This window comes from Podarcis bocagei, assembly GCF_964188305.1.
Source record: "Podarcis bocagei genome assembly, chromosome: 4".
Lineage (NCBI taxonomy): Eukaryota > Metazoa > Chordata > Lepidosauria > Squamata > Lacertidae > Podarcis > Podarcis bocagei.
Window position 1 is genome coordinate 76,849,929 of NC_138128.1, and position 18,940 is coordinate 76,868,868.

At 43.2% G+C, this 18,940-nt stretch overlaps 1 protein-coding gene across 2 annotated transcripts in view; it reads right to left on the reverse strand.

The window, feature by feature from the left end:
- Positions 1–18,940, reverse strand: part of ARID5B (AT-rich interaction domain 5B) — a 152,427-nt gene that overhangs the window by 89,944 nt on the left and 43,543 nt on the right. For both annotated transcript variants that reach the window (XM_081190840.1, XM_081190838.1), the window contains exon 2: positions 8,379–8,609. In XM_081190840.1, coding sequence (XP_081046966.1) covers positions 8,379–8,544 — 166 coding nt within the window. In that variant the 5' untranslated portion in view covers positions 8,545–8,609. The remainder of the gene's footprint in view (positions 1–8,378; positions 8,610–18,940) is intronic.

Here is an 18,940-nt window from a genome sequence, read left to right on the forward strand (position 1 = left end):
ACTTGAATCACACAACCTAAACATGCTGTTCACCTCAAGAAAAACCTCCAACGGTGCCTGGACCAGTTCGTAAGGCTATTAAAACATCAACATCAAAAAGCGCTAAATTAACCAGGAGGGATGTTACAAATGCCGTATACAGAACTCAGGCTGTTTTCAGAGCTCTGTTTGAGCAAGAAGAAAGTATCAAAATATAAAGGCAAAACAAGTTATTACAAGTTTATATTTGCACTGGAAATGTTACTGCAGGGACATGCCCTGCACTCAGTCTTACTGGTAACAGTTCAAGACAACAACATGAAGTGGATTAAATTATAACAGCATTGCAAGGGGGAGGCACACTGTGATCCTATTATCCATTTTTGTTGTTGATGATGTCGCTTAGAGAATGCAACTATTTTACACATTACAATGAACAACAGGATGTCAAAATGTGCAAATATTTATTCTGAGATTATGGGAAGCAGGGAAACAATTAGAACGAAAAACATTAAGAATGAAAAATCATTTAACAAACGCAATTATACATGGCATTTAGACTTCTCTGTCTTCAAATTATTATTCCAAATCATACTAGAATCTGTCAATGACCTATGTGTGCGCGCGTGCTTAAAGCAAGTATATGTATTATTTCACAACTAAAATCAATCATTACAAACAACATCTGGGGATCATTAATAGCTTATTCCACAGATGGATTAACCAAATAAGAAAAAGGCTTGACCAAGAATTCAAAACATTTCCAGATTTCTCATTTAAAAACCCACTCAGATTTATTCTAACAATGATGGGAAAGAACTTTTCATATATACATACAGCATATAACGTTGCCATTCATTAATCGTCACTGTGGCTATGCCCCATTTTCTGTTTTGTGAAAGACCTGCAATATTTAGCTTTGCAGAGTTCTGGAGATTTGCATATTTTTCAGACTGCTAAGGATGCCACAGTAAAGCTGCATCTGAAGAGGTCACATAATTCAAATAAGTACAAATACTTTTTGTATTTGGGTTAAAACAATATGATAGGTATAGAACTTCCATAGACAGAAGCAGTATACCCCTGAAAACCAACGGCTGAGGACCAACAAGGGGAGATTATTATCCAGCGTATGATCTCCTAAGGCACCTGACCTTTCAGAGAAAACTTTCAAACTAGTTCAGCAGCAGCAGCAACAACCTGGGTTTTAACTCACCCTCTGAGTTCCATTGCCAGCAACCAAGATTCGTACAACTGAATTCTCACGTTACATGCTTGTGCAAAGCGACCCAGTTTACAAAAACAATGAGAAGAGCCACAGAACGTCTCAGATTCAAGTCCAGCAGTGTCATATAGGGCTGAAACATTGGGGAGCTACTGTCCATTGGGTGTACCAGACTTTTTCAACCGTGGGTCCCCAGATGTTGCTGAACTACAACTCCCATCATTCCTAGCTAGCAGAACCAGTGGTCAGGGATGATGGGAATTGTAGTCTGACAACATCTGGGAGGCCCAAGGTTGTGAAAGCCTGGTGTAACACAACATGGAGCTAGATGGCCCAATGGGTCTGGCTCTGCAGGAGGTAGTTTCCTTTGTTCCTCTGTCAACTGCTTCACCTGCGCACAATAATCATTTTATGACTGCAGTTGCATCAAATATCGTGCGTCATGCGCAGGAAAACCACAGAGGGAAACTTGTTGCATCATCTGATATATCCCCTCAAACACGGTAACTCTAAGCAGAGCCAGTTCATCTATGCGTTGTTTGGTTTGCTTGTTTATTTCATCTATATCCCACTTTTCCTCGAAGGAGCTCTAGACGACATACATTTTTCTCCCCTGCCCAGTTTTGTTATTCTTACAACAACCCTGTGAGGTAGGGTTGGATCCTCCTGGTGAGTGAGGCTGAGTGATGTGTGCCTGAGTCTCCCCCAGTCCTAGTCTGACACTATCAAGAGCGATGAGAAATAAAGGAATGTGCTTGAATGTGTGAACAGAGCCTGTGCCAAGGACTTGTAAAATTTAGGTACACCATGCAGGGGACATTGGATAACAGCTTACTGTCCTGCCTGCCTACTCTTTATTTGCATCTGGTCCTCCTTACGGCTTAACCCATGGAGCATGTACTAGAAATTAACGACCCTTACATTTTTCATTTCCCTTACTGAGCAGTAAAGTACGCACATTTTCAAAAGCTTACTCAAGAATATTAACCAAAGGTTGAATCATAACTAGCTTGTAAAACTTCTTTGCTAATGCATTACTGTTTTAAGAGAAATTACTAGCTTATACAGGAAAAAAAAGCAATCTTTTCAGGGGTACTTTACCATCCAAGCTGATGTGGGTGTTTGAGAGGAAATGAGTGCATGGATGGAGTCTAGTCATGCGTGAATGCAAATAAAGTGGGATCATGATGAAAAATCAAACCCCCTTTGATCTTCTGTTTGTGGCCTTTCATGTAAAGGGGTGAAGTTGCTACTAACACTGCCCTGCCTTCTGGTCAACTGGGAAAGAGCTGGTTCTTATTAAGCGGGGCGGAACACTTTCGGACCTGCAAATTTACACAACATTTTAATGCCGCAAAGTCTTCTCTCAAATCTTCATCGCATTTATTCATCTATACAGCAAGACCGCGGAGGCAAGATCGCCAATATGATCGCAGAACTGAAGGGAGAGGAAGACCGTACAGTATTAACATATTGTATCCATGTTAATAGTTTCCGGAGATGGCCTCTATGAGCAATATGCAGATATAAAGAAACTGGATTGCAAGTTCAAGGGTAAATTCTGGAGAACCTCGGCTATCCTTGGAAACTTAGCAGAAGTGCTTTAGTGAAATAAGGCAGCAATGGCTTCCTCTACCATTTCTGATTTCCTGGGCAGTACCAATATGCAGGAGACGGTTGGGTGTATTCTAGGGTTTACTCTCTGTTCCCACAAGTTAATGATGCAGCTCTGATGTGGTACATCACTTGCACGCAGTTAAGACTGGCACATGGGGCAGAGGAACTCAGCTGCAGCTCCCTACACAGGGATTGCCAACATAAGGAAATACTTTTCAGTGGCAACCATGGATAGGGCTGTTCATTTGAAGCAACACACAAAGCCTGCTTCACCAACATTACTTTTTCTATGAAGTTATATTTCTTATGTTTATACATATGATGTACCCATGCACAAACTCAGCCTATTTAAAATCAATGGCTGAGTTTACATGTTTTCCCTTCCTCCATGCATCCCGTTTTCCTTTTCCGTCACATCTATCAGATTGTAAACCTGTGGCCAAGGATTGACTTATTTTTTAATTTCTGCACAAGTGCTTAGCAAATTTTAGATGCTTTATCAATGGCACTAGTAAGTAGTACTGATGATTCATGCATTTGCTGTGGTTATAAAAAACCCTGGCCACAATAGATTATTGTCTGGTAACAGTGTTGCTGGACTATTGACAAAACTAATTTGCCTTCTCTCATCACTTTCTGGGCTACTCATAGCTTTACTTCTCTTTAGCAGGGGGGAGGAGGGGACACACAATAATTTTCTATCTCATCTTTAAGTTCCTGCTCTTTATGTTCCCCAATTTAGAACAGAGAGGGAGGAGAAAAAGTAATAAAAGAACACAATGTTCTCATTTAGAATGCACAACTTAAAAAAAACCTGGGGGAAAGCTTCATGGAAAAATCATTTCTGTTAAAGCTTTCTAGCAAGGATACAGGTTCGTATGCTTTGGAGAAAATCTTTTGTCAAAGTGGTCTGCCTATCTCATTTATAACAACCTGTATCTGTCACAGGTCCTGCAACCCACAAAGTGACTCCAGCATTGTCCTGTAAATCTTGTAAATAAATAAATGTTCCAGCAATGTTTGGTTCCTGCCTGAGTATTTGGCATATTGTAATCTTGTCAGAATGCTCTGCATCATAGACTTCTGTGTTCTTTTAGATGTGACTTGAATGCTGTAGTTGTTTGAGTGTTGAGCTAGAGTCTAGGAGGCCTGGGTTCAAATCCTGAATCGGGCACAAATCTCACTGGGTGACCTTGGGCCAGTCACCTTCTCTCAGCCTTATCTACCTCACAGGATAAAATGGAGAGGGGGAGGAACTATGTTTGCAACCTCAAACTCCTTGCAGAAAAGGTGGGATACAAATGGAAAAATAAATAAATAAGATAAAATATATACGTTTTACTCTTGTTGGTTATTCCTACTCCCTCATATTCTCCATCCAGTTCCTGAGATTTCTTATGTCTAATCTCTGTGATTATCTACGGCTCCTGCAAATTAAAGGGCACCTAGCCAATTACATGTTGCAAGAATTTCCCTTGCATTCCTGCAATCAAGTCCCCCACTCTCAGATCTGATTGATAAGCAACAGTACCTTCAAGTAATCGATTTATCAACCGTACCACCCTGCCTGTGTTTAGATTTAAGCTGCCACCACTTTATACATGCGACATCAATCTACATGGTATCAGTGTAAACTGTTTGCCTAACCCAGTGCAGCACATTTTATTGACGGGGGGTGGGGAGAATAAAAGAGTACTTTATCAGCTGCTTCCCATCAATGTTATGAAACTGACACAGTGCATTTGGTATTACAGGGTAGCAATTATACTGGAGCACTAGATTAGACACATACACACACACCCAAAAAACCCCCAACCCCTAACTTGTTCAACAGACCTTGCAATCTTCGAGTACATCATGAGTGCAATCCACCAAACAGAACTACTGCTCATCCTTCATTAATCCCAATGAGGCCTACACTGAAGAGTGGCTCTTTTTGGTAAAAACAAACATGCATGGGTATGGAACTGAATCAAATGTTAACCAGGGGTGTCTTATAGTTTCTAATTTGGATAAGAGGAGTTTGGATTTGATATCCCGCTTTATCACTACCCAAAGGAGTCTCAAAGCGGCTAAAATTCTCCTTTTCTCTTCCTCCCCCACAACAAACACTCTGTGAGGTGAGTGAGGCTGAGAGACTTCAGAGTAGTGTGACTAGCCCAAGGTCACCCAGCAGCTGCATGTGGAGGAGCGGGGACGCAAACCCGGTTCACCAGATTACGAGTCCACCACTCTTAACCACTACACCAAAGTCCAAACAATTACAAAACAGGAAGATTTGAGCCTTGATCGCAATGCAGCATGGGGAATCCACTTGTGAAATAGTTCAATGAATGTGAAAGATGATTCCTCTGAATTAAACTGTGTTAGGACTGCACCATAAAATCAGAAAAAGTTGAATTCATAGGTAGCTAAATCTGAAAACAGAATGTTCGTACATCTCTCCAATGGGAGAAATGCGGACTGAGTCACACTTGCCGGGATCACCTTGGAAGCATGCAGAGGCCACCAGAATATCTGAACAGAGGCAGAATTTGTGAGAACTCCAAAAGGACTGCTGCAGCCATGCAAATCACAGTGCCCACATGCACATTCATCATGTGGTTGGCACAACAAGAAGGCATTGCTGAGTCACAAGTGCAGCAGCAACAAAAGCAGCAGCAGTTACTGCACCCATTCCTGAAGGGACACCCTCTAAGTGTGGACCAGGCCACCAGGTATATCGCCATAAAAGTGTGGCCTTTTCACAACAGCAAGACAGGAGAAAACTCCTAATCCTTTGCCTCATGATCGTTACCTTATCTCATCTGCAATGGCACACAACGTTACATTCACGTTCACTGCCCAGCTGAAACCTCAACAAGCTACACACAGGTCTCTCTCAAATGTAAGTTCGCTTTTCAAAACATGCCAGCACTCCTGGGCAGAACAAGGCAGATCAATTTTGAGTAGCAGCCAGGACTGCGCAGCTGAGCTTACAGAAATCAAGCACAGTGCCATTGGTGCATGTATATAGAGCAGTGTTTCCCAACCGGTGTTCCGCGGCACACGAGTGTGCCGTGAGACACCGGCTGGTGTGCCGCGAGATGCCTGGAGGGAGGCGGGCGAGTCGGGCGGCGAGAGGCGGGGCGGCGGCGGCGAGGAGAGGCCGCGCCTCCTGCTGCTGCCTGGCGCTCCTCCTCGCAGCCGGCAGCGCTGCCTGGGCGCCTCCGCGCGACTCTGCCTCGCTGGGTTTGGTCTCCCAGCAGAGACGGGTCACACGCGCACCTCCCTCCCTCCCTCAGCCTGCGCGGAGGGAGAGCCAGAGAGAGGCATCGCTCCTGCGCGGCGGGAGAGGGAGCAGCCGGAGCGATGCCCCAAACGAAGGCATGGGACCGGAGGGGAAATCCTCCCGGCGTGACGCTGCGCGCTGACGTCACGGGGCGGGGCTTTAATGGTGGTGTGCCGCGAGATTTTTTTTCAGTAAAGAGGTGTGCCGTTGCCCAAAAACGTTTGGGAAACACTGATATAGAGTACCAGTGATGATGAAGGTACAGTGGTACCTCACAAGACGAATGCCTCGCAAGACAAAAAACTCGCTAGACGAAAGGTTTTTTCGTCCGCGATTTGCCTCGCAAGACGAATTTCCCTATGGGCTTGCTTCGCGAGACGAAAACGTCTTGCGACTTTGTTAAGCCGTTTAAACCGTGCTTCGCAAGACGGAAAATTCGCTAGACGGCAAAAATTGTGGAACGAATTAATTTCGTCTTGCGGGGCACCACTGTATAGCACTGGTTGTATTGTTTTCTTCGCTGCTAGCGTATTATAAAACATCAGGGGAAAAAACCCAGGGGTGCTGAAACACTATCCAAAACAAAGCAGTTAATGTTACATCGAGCTTGCAAATAACATTACATAGTAATATTATTAATGGTGATAATCAGATGTGGGAGCTGTGACTGTGATCCCTTTGTTATAAGTACAGCTTATGATAATTATGATCATTAATTCTGGTTGGGTGTGTATATGCTGTGGTCTGCTTTCCTTTTGTTGTTACCTGAACATCTTTGTCTATCTCATGCACAATGGGTATTACGTGTGCAGAGAGAGAGAGAGAGAGAGAGAGAGAGAGAGAGAGAGAGAGAGATGGATGGATCGATGGATGGAGACAGACAGACATTTAGGCATACAAGCAAAGGCAGAGTCGTGTCTCACAGATCTGTGGCTACAGTTTCTCAGAAATAAATTTCACTACAATCAATCAGACTTAATTGCCTTAAACAGGATAGGTGGTAAAAGCCAGATTTTTATATTCCATCCCAGATGCCTCACTGCAGGGGGATGGTAGCTATTTAAACCCCAAGGGGTACATTCCTTTGTGGGCAACCTTACATGAGCTGCATGTCAATGGTGGGTGGGGCCAGAGGCAGCAAATGGGTGGAGCAACTGTACTTACCTTTGTACAGTAGGGTACATCCCCCCATCTCTCCATCCTCTATCCGGGGAAGCAAGAGGCATTACCACAGTTCAGTGACACATTCCAGAAAGGCAAAGGCACTTGAGGACACGGAATAGAGCCAGTGAGGAGTGTGATCATTGGGATTTCTTAAAGAAAACCCATTTCTCTGCCTGAACCTTGCTTTTACAATTGTTCAGGACATTTCTGACCTTGTTAAGAGTGCAAGGGGCGAATTTTGAGATTTGACATTTTTATCAACAGTCACCTTGAGCGCATAGGGGAGGCCACATATAAATCTTGTTAAATAAACCCATGGAATTAATGCAAATAAATGAAAACCAGCAGAAGGACAGCAGGAAACAAAAGACGGGGCATATCTTTTCCTCTCAGATATTTCCTGAAAATAATTTCATTCTTTGCAAAAGGCTTCCTCCGCACTCCCCCACTCCCCAAAATGATCTATATTACAAAGATTTATGGATTTCATGTCTCAAAGTTCTTCCTCTGCGAAATGCTGTAAGCTATACTGGTTTGCCCTGAGCTGTAGTTTTTATCCACTCAGCACTATGGCTAATGAATCTTGATGTTCATAACACAGGTAAACAATTATAAAAATTACAATGCATCAATTACTAGAGCTATCTAGGGTGTATAAAGAACACATGCACTGACACACATTCAAGAATTTTAAGTCCCTTTCTACATGGGGGCTTCTGAATAAGAAAATATGACAGGCCAGAAAGAGTAAGTAAATCAGAACAATGGCCCCTCAACACAAAACAAGTTTAAGAACAAACAGTATGGAACAACTTTCAAGGAAGGTTTGCATTGCATCCAACCAAACAAACACCTCTTTAAATTCACATTGGACAACTAAGCAACACATTGTTTTCTCAAAATGCTTGTAATAAGCAGCAGCCTTAAAATATAAAGACTACAAATAGTCTCTGAGTGGAGGTGGAATATTGCTGATGCTCAGCAATTCAAATACGTATACGCATCTTTTGTTATTTTTGAAAGGTTTATCCATTATTACTGCCTTTTACCTTGAAAAAGGAAGGCAAAATGTCAACAAAGTGGTTTTAACTTGCAAGAAGTACAAGAGGCAAAGCTACTTACCAAACTCATCGCATATGCAGTCATTTTCAATAAGAGTTGGGTGATCAAAGGTATCTCGACAGTAGAGGATTTGTGGGTTTTTGCTGATTACGGCAATGCCCCCAAGGGCTAATACAAACTGGTCTGTTAGGATGGAGGAGGGTTTGCCCTGTATGCGCTTCAGCATGGAACGATAGCGACAGTATTGTGGGTAGCTGAGGATCAGCACATTTGAATCTTCGTCATCCTCACCTGCAAGAAAAAATATCGAAACCACTGTTACTGATTGCCCCAGCTGTCATGTTACCTTTAACATAAAACAGGTATCTGGAGGCAAGTCAGATTCTCATTCCAAACCCTTTGCATTGATTTTGGGATGTAGGAGACAAAACAGATGTAGGATGTGGAGCAATGCTACTACCTCCTGATATTCAATCCCCTCCCTCTGCCTCCGATTTGCTACCTATCAGCCTTCTGCAATAATTTAAATTATATCAGGTGCATCTACAGAGGTTTCATTGCACATCAACTTGCATGGACCAAACATGTTAAACAGTCTACTATCACAAGTAGGGCACGTATGAAATAAGAACACATGTCCTGAAATAACTTTCTTCTTCTTCTTCTTCTTTTTAAAGGGTCAGGCTGTTAATCATGTGCCAAAGCAGACTTTAGCATTTTTCAAGTCACATATTTCTCCCATCAGAAACAGCGCAGCCAGGTCTGGAGGGTGCAAAGTATCAGGGAGTGTAGGAATCATACAACATAGAATGCAGTCTCTAATGCAAAATCCAATATATTGCACAAAACCCAGAGAAAGTGGTTCCTCATTTTACAACAACACAAGTTTCTAGTCCATGTGAGTAGATCTTTAAGTAAAAATATGAAATTTAGCTTTTATTTTTTTACAGTTGTATCCTGCCTTTCCTCCAAGGAGCCCAAGGCAGTGTCCACTCTCTGTTTTACCCTCACAACAATTCTGTGAGGTAGGTTAGGCTGAGAGAGAGCAAGAGGCCCCGGGTCACCCAGTGAGCTTCATGGCTAAGTGTGGACTGGAACCCTGGCCTCTCAGGTTCATGTCTGACACTTTAACCGCTACTCTACACTGGCACGTGCATGGTCTTGGAATTCCACTTGGGAACTCTGGTGTGAGACCACGCCCCTGTCCCTGATTGGCAGGCATGTGAGCATGTGTTCCCTTAGTGTCTGGATTTCAGTTTCTCGTCTTTCCAATCTTAAATTCAGTCCCCCATGTTCCTGGAGCAATTTGCACTATATTAATGAAAATTCCCCAGTAGTTTAGTGCGAACTTCTCCCACGATACGCATTCTTATGCAGGGTTAACTAGCACACACATTTCTGCAAGCTATTTTCAACCAATATAAAGCATTTTTGTATGCTATTTTCACCAATGTATGCATTTTATAAACACTGTCTTCTGATACATGCATTTAGTTCAGAGTGGTTTGAGAACTGCATTGCAAAATTCAGGGAAGTATGCATTTTGAAAGATAATTGTGTTTCGCTTCACATATTGGTTCGAGAAGTGCAAATTAGGTAGTATCTCACTAAAATGCAGATAAAACTGAATTCTTCCCCCAGAACTAGTTTTGTTCTTCACTTGACACAGGTGGTGTCATTACAGTATGATTCTCACATATTTATAAGAGTCACATGTATTCAGATTACTACGACCTTTCGTCTTAAACAATAAAACAAATCTGACTGATTATGAGATCACTATCCATTATCATACCAAGATCAATGCCAAGCAGAAAGTGACAGGCCCATTGTACTTCTGCAAAAATTCCTCGTCTGAAACCGGAACCCTCTGATATGAGTAATCTCTAATCAGCCCTAAAAAAAAATCTCAATCTGTGAACAGAAATCATGAGAGTTGGGGGGAAATGACAAGTTTTCTTATTCTCCTTTCTTATTCTTTAACACTGTTGCCAAAATGTTTTCAAACTTTCGGGCTTGAAATAAATACAATTTTTTGAAATACAAGCTGGGAATCACAGACGTCTAACAAAAGTCTATATAACATTAAAATCCCTAGGGGGCTGTGTCAAAGTCCCATAGAGCCATCCCAGCAACAAAAACAGGGCTTCAAGCTATAAGCAATTCACTGGTGTGATCTGACACAGGGGAACAAAAACCTGTATGCTGTTCAAATCTCCAATGCCATACCTGAGTCGCATACATAAACCAACCTGGTGCACACATATTACAACTTGCAAGAATGCCACTTTTAGACCTATTCTCTGCAAAGGAATCACTTTTCTAAGTACTGTGCCTTTTATCCTCCCACAGAGCGCACAGAGGAAACCAAAACAATTCCATGATCTGCAAGTTCAGGTCATATATTTTGACAGAGTGCCTGAAAGGCAGGCACAGTGAAATCTGTGAAATTTGTTGTGGGGAAGCAAAATCTGGTGATCGCAATTTAATCTAGTGTTTACTTGCTTGAGCCTACAAGGCTACAGAACTGTAGTCATAGCACTTTCTCTGTTACTCCCAGCCCCCACCAAACATGACAACTCTAGACAGTCCCTGCAATCAAATTTGTTCTCTTAAGCGAAGCGGCTGGTATACATTTTCATTCTGCCTTTTGTCCAAGCGAGTTCAAATTGAGGAGTGGTCTCCTCAAAAAACAACCCTACCACAAGTTTTAACTTAACTCAGAGAGGAGTAAACTGTCCAAGGCTACCCAATGAGCTCCAGAGTTGAGCAGGGAAACCAAGCTTGGGCACCCAGTATGCAAGCCCACACTGCTCGTATCTCAATGGCAAAGCATGTGCTTTGAAGTAGAAGATCCCACATCCTATCCCTGGAACCTCTAATTAAAATTATCTTGTGTAGCAGGGCTAGGAAAGACTACAGCAGGGGTCAGCAACCTTTTTCAACAGGGGGACAGACCACCATCCCTCAGACCTTGTGGGGGGCCGGACTATATTTTTTTTTGGGGGGGGGGATGAACGAATTCCTATGCCCCACAAATAACCCAGAGATGCATTTTAAATAAAAGGACACATTCTACTCATGTAAAAACATGCTGATTCCTGGACCATCCATGGGCCGGATTTAGAAGGCGACTGGGCCGGATCCGTCCCCTGGGCCTTAGTTTGCCTACCCCTGGACTACAGTTTCAAACTTTGGAGAACCACTGCCAGCCAGAAACCTAGGCTAAATGCACCAAGCGTTAGATGACTGGCGCAAGGCTGCTCCTCAGATCATTTAAGCTTTAGTGTGGGCTGCTAGAGGCACAGATTACAGGCCTGGTTAGTACAACACAGTGTGCTCATACAGGTACTGCTATCTTCAGCCTGGAGATGAGACACGTCTCTTTCCTTATGCGCCAGGATGTGGTCAGTTATGTGTTATTTGTCAAGGTACATATAAATGTCTCATATGAACCTTTGCTACAAACCACGAGTTTCCAGTAAAGCACATGGTAAAGTGACTGTATAAAGTGCTCCTCGCTATTTTTGTGGCATTTTAATGACATTTTAAAGCAATGCGGTCACTAAAATTAAATTTGTTTGCAAGGCTGATCAATGTTGTTTTTTGTTGTTGTTACTTTTAACACGATTCACAGGTACAGAAACAAAATGGCGGCGGGGGTGGGGGGAGAAGGCCCATCACTGAATGCCAAGCCTAACCAGGCAATAACTGTGTCCAAATAAGTGCTTTGTAAGGTATTTTCCCTCCTTCCTTTATTCACAAAAGGTTCAACAGATCATTCTAAGGAAGGACAAAGAAAGGGGTAAACTGCACCATTTGTTTAAGGAAAGCAAATAAAAGGTTCTTGGAACAAAGATTTTCTTTCAGCCACACCTCTGTGAGAGAAGAAATCAAAGACCTATTTCTGCCAAATGTGTGTGTGTGTGTGTGTGTGTGTGTGAGAGAGAGAGAGAGAGAGAGAGAGAGAGAGAGAGAGAGAGAGAGAATAATACACAATCCAGGCGCGGGGAGAAGGACATTTGGAATCTTTCAACATATTCCAAATGTCACCTAAATGCAGTGATATATTATTAGTGCACTCTGTCAAGATGAAACAATTGGAAATAATTTGCTGCTGGTATAAGCTAGAATTTAAATCATGATTATCACTTTCTTGTTAAGGTGCATGACTGAAAAATTAAGTCCTTGCTGAAGAGGCATGTCCAATATCGTGTCAGCTTCTACCACGTCACCTGCAGACGGTAGAACACAAGACACACACCTAGAAGGAAATAACTCCAGGACTAAAGGCTGAAATGTCTTGTGTTTACATCGCAACTGTTCGTTTTAATAACCTCTTTCAGGGTCAGTCTTTCATTCATTCATTCATACGTATATACAGTTACCAATTTATCTCAACTTCAGAACCGATTTCTAGACAACAGGCAAAACTGCAAAGCAAGGTCCTGGCTTCTCATTCTTAACTGAGGCTACGGAGGCACTGATCAATTTATACAGTTTTCATTCAGAGGGGAGAGGAGTTACTGCAGTGAAGATTCGTGTTGAATTTCATGTTCACCGTCAAGGGAGAGAGCACAGAAAAGTCTCACCAATAAGGCAGACTTTTTCAAATCAATATAACCTTTTTTTTTTAAGGGTTAGGATCCAGAAAGAGCTAAACTGCAGGCATATCCAGGAAGGATGATTTACTTTCTTCACTCCTTGGGATAGCAGACCCCTGTGCCATATCATAAACTACTTTTGAAAGTATCCTCAGTTTCCAAAGCAGCCTGCCATTTGGCATGAGGAGCTGCTGGAGATATAATAATAATAATAATAATAATAATAATAATAATAATAATAAAGAAAGTGTATTTTAATAGTAGTCGTTTTTTAAATTTTGATTTCAGCTGTAGAGACCATGCTTCCCTAAAGGTGAAGATCAAATTATTACCTTGGGCACAATCTACATCTCTTGAGCCAAATATTTACTGCCTGAATTACAGGAGAAAAAGTAGGAGGCGCCTCTTCTACAAGCTCCACCACCAAATAAAAGTTCCAAATAAAAGTAGCCAAGGGTCTGACCCAAGGAAAGAGGCTGTATACACCCCCCCAAAAAAAATCCTGCTACAATTTGAGCTTTATGTTCATTTCAAAGTGGGAAGATCCCTATATTTAAGTGCCTAGTGCAAATCAGTCCAACATGGGACTAGGCCAGCGCCTTTGCTTGGATTTCCTTTTCTCCTTCTGTGGCTCAGCAGAACAGCACACAAGGAAGAGAATAAAACCTGAAACAACTAAGTATCACTTAGTCTTGTTCACCTCAACTTCTTCCCTAGAGATGCAAGCATACAGAGGAAGTATTATCTCTCCTCCCCCAAATTCCATATAGAACCTCCAGCTGGGCCTGGTAATTTGGAGGGTCTTAGAATGAAGCAATAGTTCACAGATATTCATTATGTATCCAGAAGTGAGGCAATCCTACCATGAGGTGAGACATGGAAGCTGCCTCAGGTAGGAGATTGTGGGTGTCATGAAGGATGGTAGAATGAGGGACAGATCTGATCCATGGGATGAATAACATACCCTGAACTGAACAGGCATTGACCATGCTAAATAGTGAAAAGAGGATGATATTTAGATCCCTCTCTTCCCGCCCTCAGGAACCAAAGTGCCTTTGACTTTCCCGGTCCTTACAGTCCATGAGATGGGACATTTGAAAAATGGGCCGTTGTTTGTGATGGGTTGCCTGTAAATCTGGATGAATTGGAAGGTAACAAGCAATGAAGGCCCAAGTAAACTTCTCCTGGTTTCATTACAGATATGACCATGTCTACAAACCAATTTGGGCATTAAATTAAATTGTGTATAAACATGCTGGGGCAGTGAGAGGATGCTGCCAAGCCCCACCCACTCCAGCCCATCACCTTCCAGTAGTTCACATGCAATGAAGAACCTCAACTGTGTGGGATTCTAAATCATGTGGGGAACCTGCACAAGTGAAGGAGGCCTTCCGCTTCAGATCTTTGCCCCCAAAGTTGCAGAGGGCTTTGAACTTGAGAAAGATGATGCCCCAGAGGGGGTGGGACCTGGCAACAGTCTTCCCCTCACATGGTTGCTTAAGCGTGATTCAGTTGAATGACCTATTAGAGCTAAAATGAGTGTTGAAACTGGCCCTCTCTAGAGGCAAAATCTGAACTTGGGTGAAAGTCCAACACTTTCCCCACTAAACCACATGATGACCTTCAAAGCAGCCCAGAACAATTCACAAAAGTTTGGAGGGGGACGGGACACACACAACAGTATGAATTCCTGATCAAAATCTGCTCACAGATCAAAACCTCCTCACAGACTGAACAAGGAAATACATAAAAGTAGCTTGCTTTGTTTGTGTTCAGAAACATCACACCATAATGATTATTGCTAACCGCCATAATCTGCTTTTAACTTCAGTAAGCTTCCCCCCCTTTTATTTTTTTTAAAAATACACACAAAACAATCTTCACACCAGGATTTTATAGAGCTGGGTGGAAAAAATATGCATGTTCCTTCCTGCACCTAATTACCCCAGCTACAAAAATCTGCCAAGTATTCTGCCCTTTCGTTCTTTTAATCGTATTAGTGCAAATGCATTCCGATGCCAATAGAAACAAACATGTAAAGATCTCTCCTTTATTTGCTGAACAGATTCCAAATATGTATTAGACATTTTTTAAACAAAAAACTCCCAACCTATATTCTCCTTTTCCAGCTACAAACTTGGAAATGTAACAAATCTCTCTCTCTTTTGCATTGTATTTCCGTGGAAAATAATATACACTATCAAGAACTAACCAGATGATAGAAAAAAGCTGTTTATTGATTATATTCATTATTCCCTGTCTATACAGAGGATGGGAACCAAGAGTGTTAAAGTAAGGAAAGGCCACTGTGGTAGAAGCACACCCCAAATTCAGTCCCTGGCATTTCCAGGTAGGACTACAAAGCATCCGATTTGGGAGCCCCTCACATGAACAGGAGCCACTCTTGAAACCGTTTCAGAGTGGTACCTTCTGATACTTTATTACATCAGATATTTCTCTCTTTGAGCTCTCTTCTTAAAAATAAAATAAAAAATAGTGCTCCTAGCAACGGAGCCAAGGCAAAACAATAACTTCATACACTTGACATAGCGCCAACCTTTAGATATATTGATAATTATATTGACATTTCTGTGTTGTTGCTATTCTGCTGTGACACAGAATTCTGTTTTCTAATTAGACGTTTCCTATATTCTGTTTTTTCTTGTTGAGGGGGAAGGGCAAAATCAGAAGAACAATACTGTGCAGATAAGAATACTTGCATCTGTTACTATCATTGCCAACATTGTAATGTGAACCAAGAGAAGAGGGGGAAATGGTGAATATAATTTCTCAGAAGGTAATTTTCCTTTCAGCCTAAGTACTCTTATTCATCGCACAGTTACTCAATGATTTCCTGTTCTAATTACGAGACATTATACAGAAAGACGTTTGTGGAAGGGGACTGTGTGAGTGCCTCAATCTAAAGAGACTGAATTGGCTGTCGGTGTTTAAGATTCCAAACTTGTGCATCAACTTTATCAGTCCTCCAGTTCCAGCTTCGTGTGACGTATCCTACCACAAATCTAAATCTCTCCCAAGGCAGTCGAGTTAGCACAAATTTATACATCAAAGCGAGAAATACACTTGCAGTTAAACTGATGGATAAAATGTACAGTTACACACAGAGACAAACACGCACATCTTGTTGGCTGTTAAACCGAAAGCAAGCCAAGAAAGAAACGAAAATATTAAAAAGCAAAAGGTAATTAAAAGGAAGGAAAGGTTTGGGAAGGAAAGTGAAAAACAGAGAGAGGAGAGAGAATGGAAGAAGACTGACCAAAATGTAAATGAATAGGCCACAGTTATTATTACTGCTAAATCCTGTGACATAAATTGTGTGTCACTATTGCACTGCTGTGGCTATTTTGAGAAACGGCTTGTACTGTAAGTCAGCTGCTGACGCCACACCCTTCACAATATGTTAATTTTTGATGCAGCAATCAACTGAAGCAGTCACTGAACAGCTAACAAAATAGACACACATGGAGGAAAGCTTTAACAACAACAGAACAGTTATTTTAGTATAATAACACTATTCATTAATTTAAACCAAAGAAAGACCAAGTGTTTAAAACGTCCCAGCCTTATAGAATGTATTTTCATATATGAAAACAGATCCTTTAAGCAATGCAAGCATGTGTCAGGGACAACAGGGCTAGAACTGACAGCCTCTGGATCTAGTGCCAACGATTATGGTGGCGAAAGGTTTTGGTGGGGTGGATGCCCATGTGTATTCTTGTGTAGTCAGGCCTCAAACCCCTCTCTAAATAGGAATAAAGCTGAGCATCATTGACCCCTGTGATTGGCAGTCAGTACAAAGCCTCCAGATTGGCCAGGACTTATATAAACACTGGGAATCTGGCCTCTTGCCTTTGACTTCTCCACTGTTTACAGCTCACACTGAAAACTGAGGGACTGCAGGGATCCTGACCTGCACACCATTCAGGTCTAGCTGTGGGTATGCTACCTATAGTACCCACTTGGCCCTGGGGGCACAAAAGAAATTAGATGCAATAGAAAGATTCATTGACAAGTGAGCTTGCAAATTAATGGAGCTGTCCCATATAACAACCCACATAACTGAGGGAGACAAAGATTTTAGAACATCAGAACATACCGTATTTTTCGTCCCATAGGACGCACCTAGATTTTTTGGGAGGGAAATAAAGGAAATTTTTTTCCCTTTATTTCCCTCCCAAAACCAGGTCGGGGAAGCCGAACCAGGTCGAGGAACAGCGGGATGGCGGCGCTGCGCCTCCCTGCTGTCCCCCGAGCTTGTGGGGCTGGCCGATGTCTGCTTCAGGGCTCCCCACGCTGCGGATGTCTGCCCGGCGCGAGGGGCGCTCTGCTTCAGGGCGCCCCTCGTGCCAGGCGGCAGGCTGCTATCCGCAGCGTGGGGAGCCCTGCGGGGAACTCCTGCAGGGCTCCCCACGCTGCGGATGTCTGCCCGGCACGTGGGGCGCTCTGCTTCAGGGCGCCCCACGCGCCGGGCGGCAGGCTGCTATTCGCAGCGTGGGGAGCCCTGCGGGGAACTCCTGCAGGGCTCCCCACGCTGTGGATGTCTGTCCAGCGTGAGGGGCGCTCTGCTTCAGGGCGCCCCTCGCGCCAGGCGGCAGGCTGCTATCCGCAGCGTGGGGAGCCCTGTGGGACCTCCCACAGGGCTGCCTAGGCTGCGGATGTCTTCCTGAAGCCTGGAGAGCAAGAGGGGTCAGTGCGCACCGACCCCTCTCGCTCTCCAAGCTTCAGCGAATGCCTGCATTCACCCCATAGGACACACCCAGATTTCCCCTTCATTTTTGGAGGGGGAAAAGTGCGTCCTATAGGGCGAAAAATACGGTAATTTCCTGAATAATCACCAAAGGGACTAGCACCACTGTCCTCCTTTATTATGCTTTGTCAGCAAGGTGTCAGTGGAAGGCTGAATCACAAAGAATTAATCTATCATTGATGGTGGACTAGCTGGTCACAAATGAAGAGGCAAAGACCTGAATGGAGGCTGAAGATGCTACTAGGTAATGAACCCTTTCCATGCCCAGCCTTTCACTGAAGGATTCCTCCTTTATCATGTTGCATTTGGGCACACCACCAACACTTCTCAGCCAGGTGTCATCTCATGATCACTTACAGTGGTTTGCTGCAATCTTTGCCTCTGTCCTCTCCTCTAGCACCTTACTAGACTCAGCAGTTTCCTTCATTGACTCCCTTACTTTATCTCGCCAGCCTTTCAAGCTCTTCTTCACAGACATGTACGTCACACTGGTGTCCCAACAGTAAATGACTTATCACTTGATAATGCACCGATGAATGGATGAGCTGTCTCCACTGAGAATTATTATGTGGGGGTTGAGATCAAGTGTCACGAAAGCTCTACAGTGTTTGGTGTATGATGGCTGTTTCGGAAGTGCAAGTCATCACTGTTGATGCTAGGGTGTCAGACATGTGCTATGATAAGCAGGCATGTGTGAACTCACCCTAGGCTTTGCTTCTCCTATTTTCACTCCATAGCTATAAAACTACACTAAGGCAGTCTGCCTTTACTTCTCTCTCTCCCACCTCACTATCCCATCCCTGATTTGGACACTCTCTCATTTACTTTAATCAAAAGTGCTGCATCAGTGACAACAATGCTAGTACAATGGTACCTCGGGTTAAGAACTTAATTCGTTCTGGCGGTCCATTCTTAACCTGAAACTGTTCTTAACCTGAGGTACCACTTTAGCTAATGGGGCCTCCCACTGCAGCCGCGCTGCCGCCACACGATTTCTGTTCTCATCCTGAAGCAAAGTCCTGAGGTACTATTTCTGGGTTCGCGGAGTCTGTAACCTGTGGCGTCTGTAACCCGAGGTACCACTGTAACTGCTTTTGGCTGAACCACAGTTTGAGATTGGAAGCTGGCTTTCAAGCCCAAGTTAAATATCATCACGGTTCATGCTAGCCTGTGGGAGACATAACTCTCCACCGTGATGAATGAGGATAAAGGTAGTAAGAGGAGATCTCGATAGGAGAGAAGAGGTATGT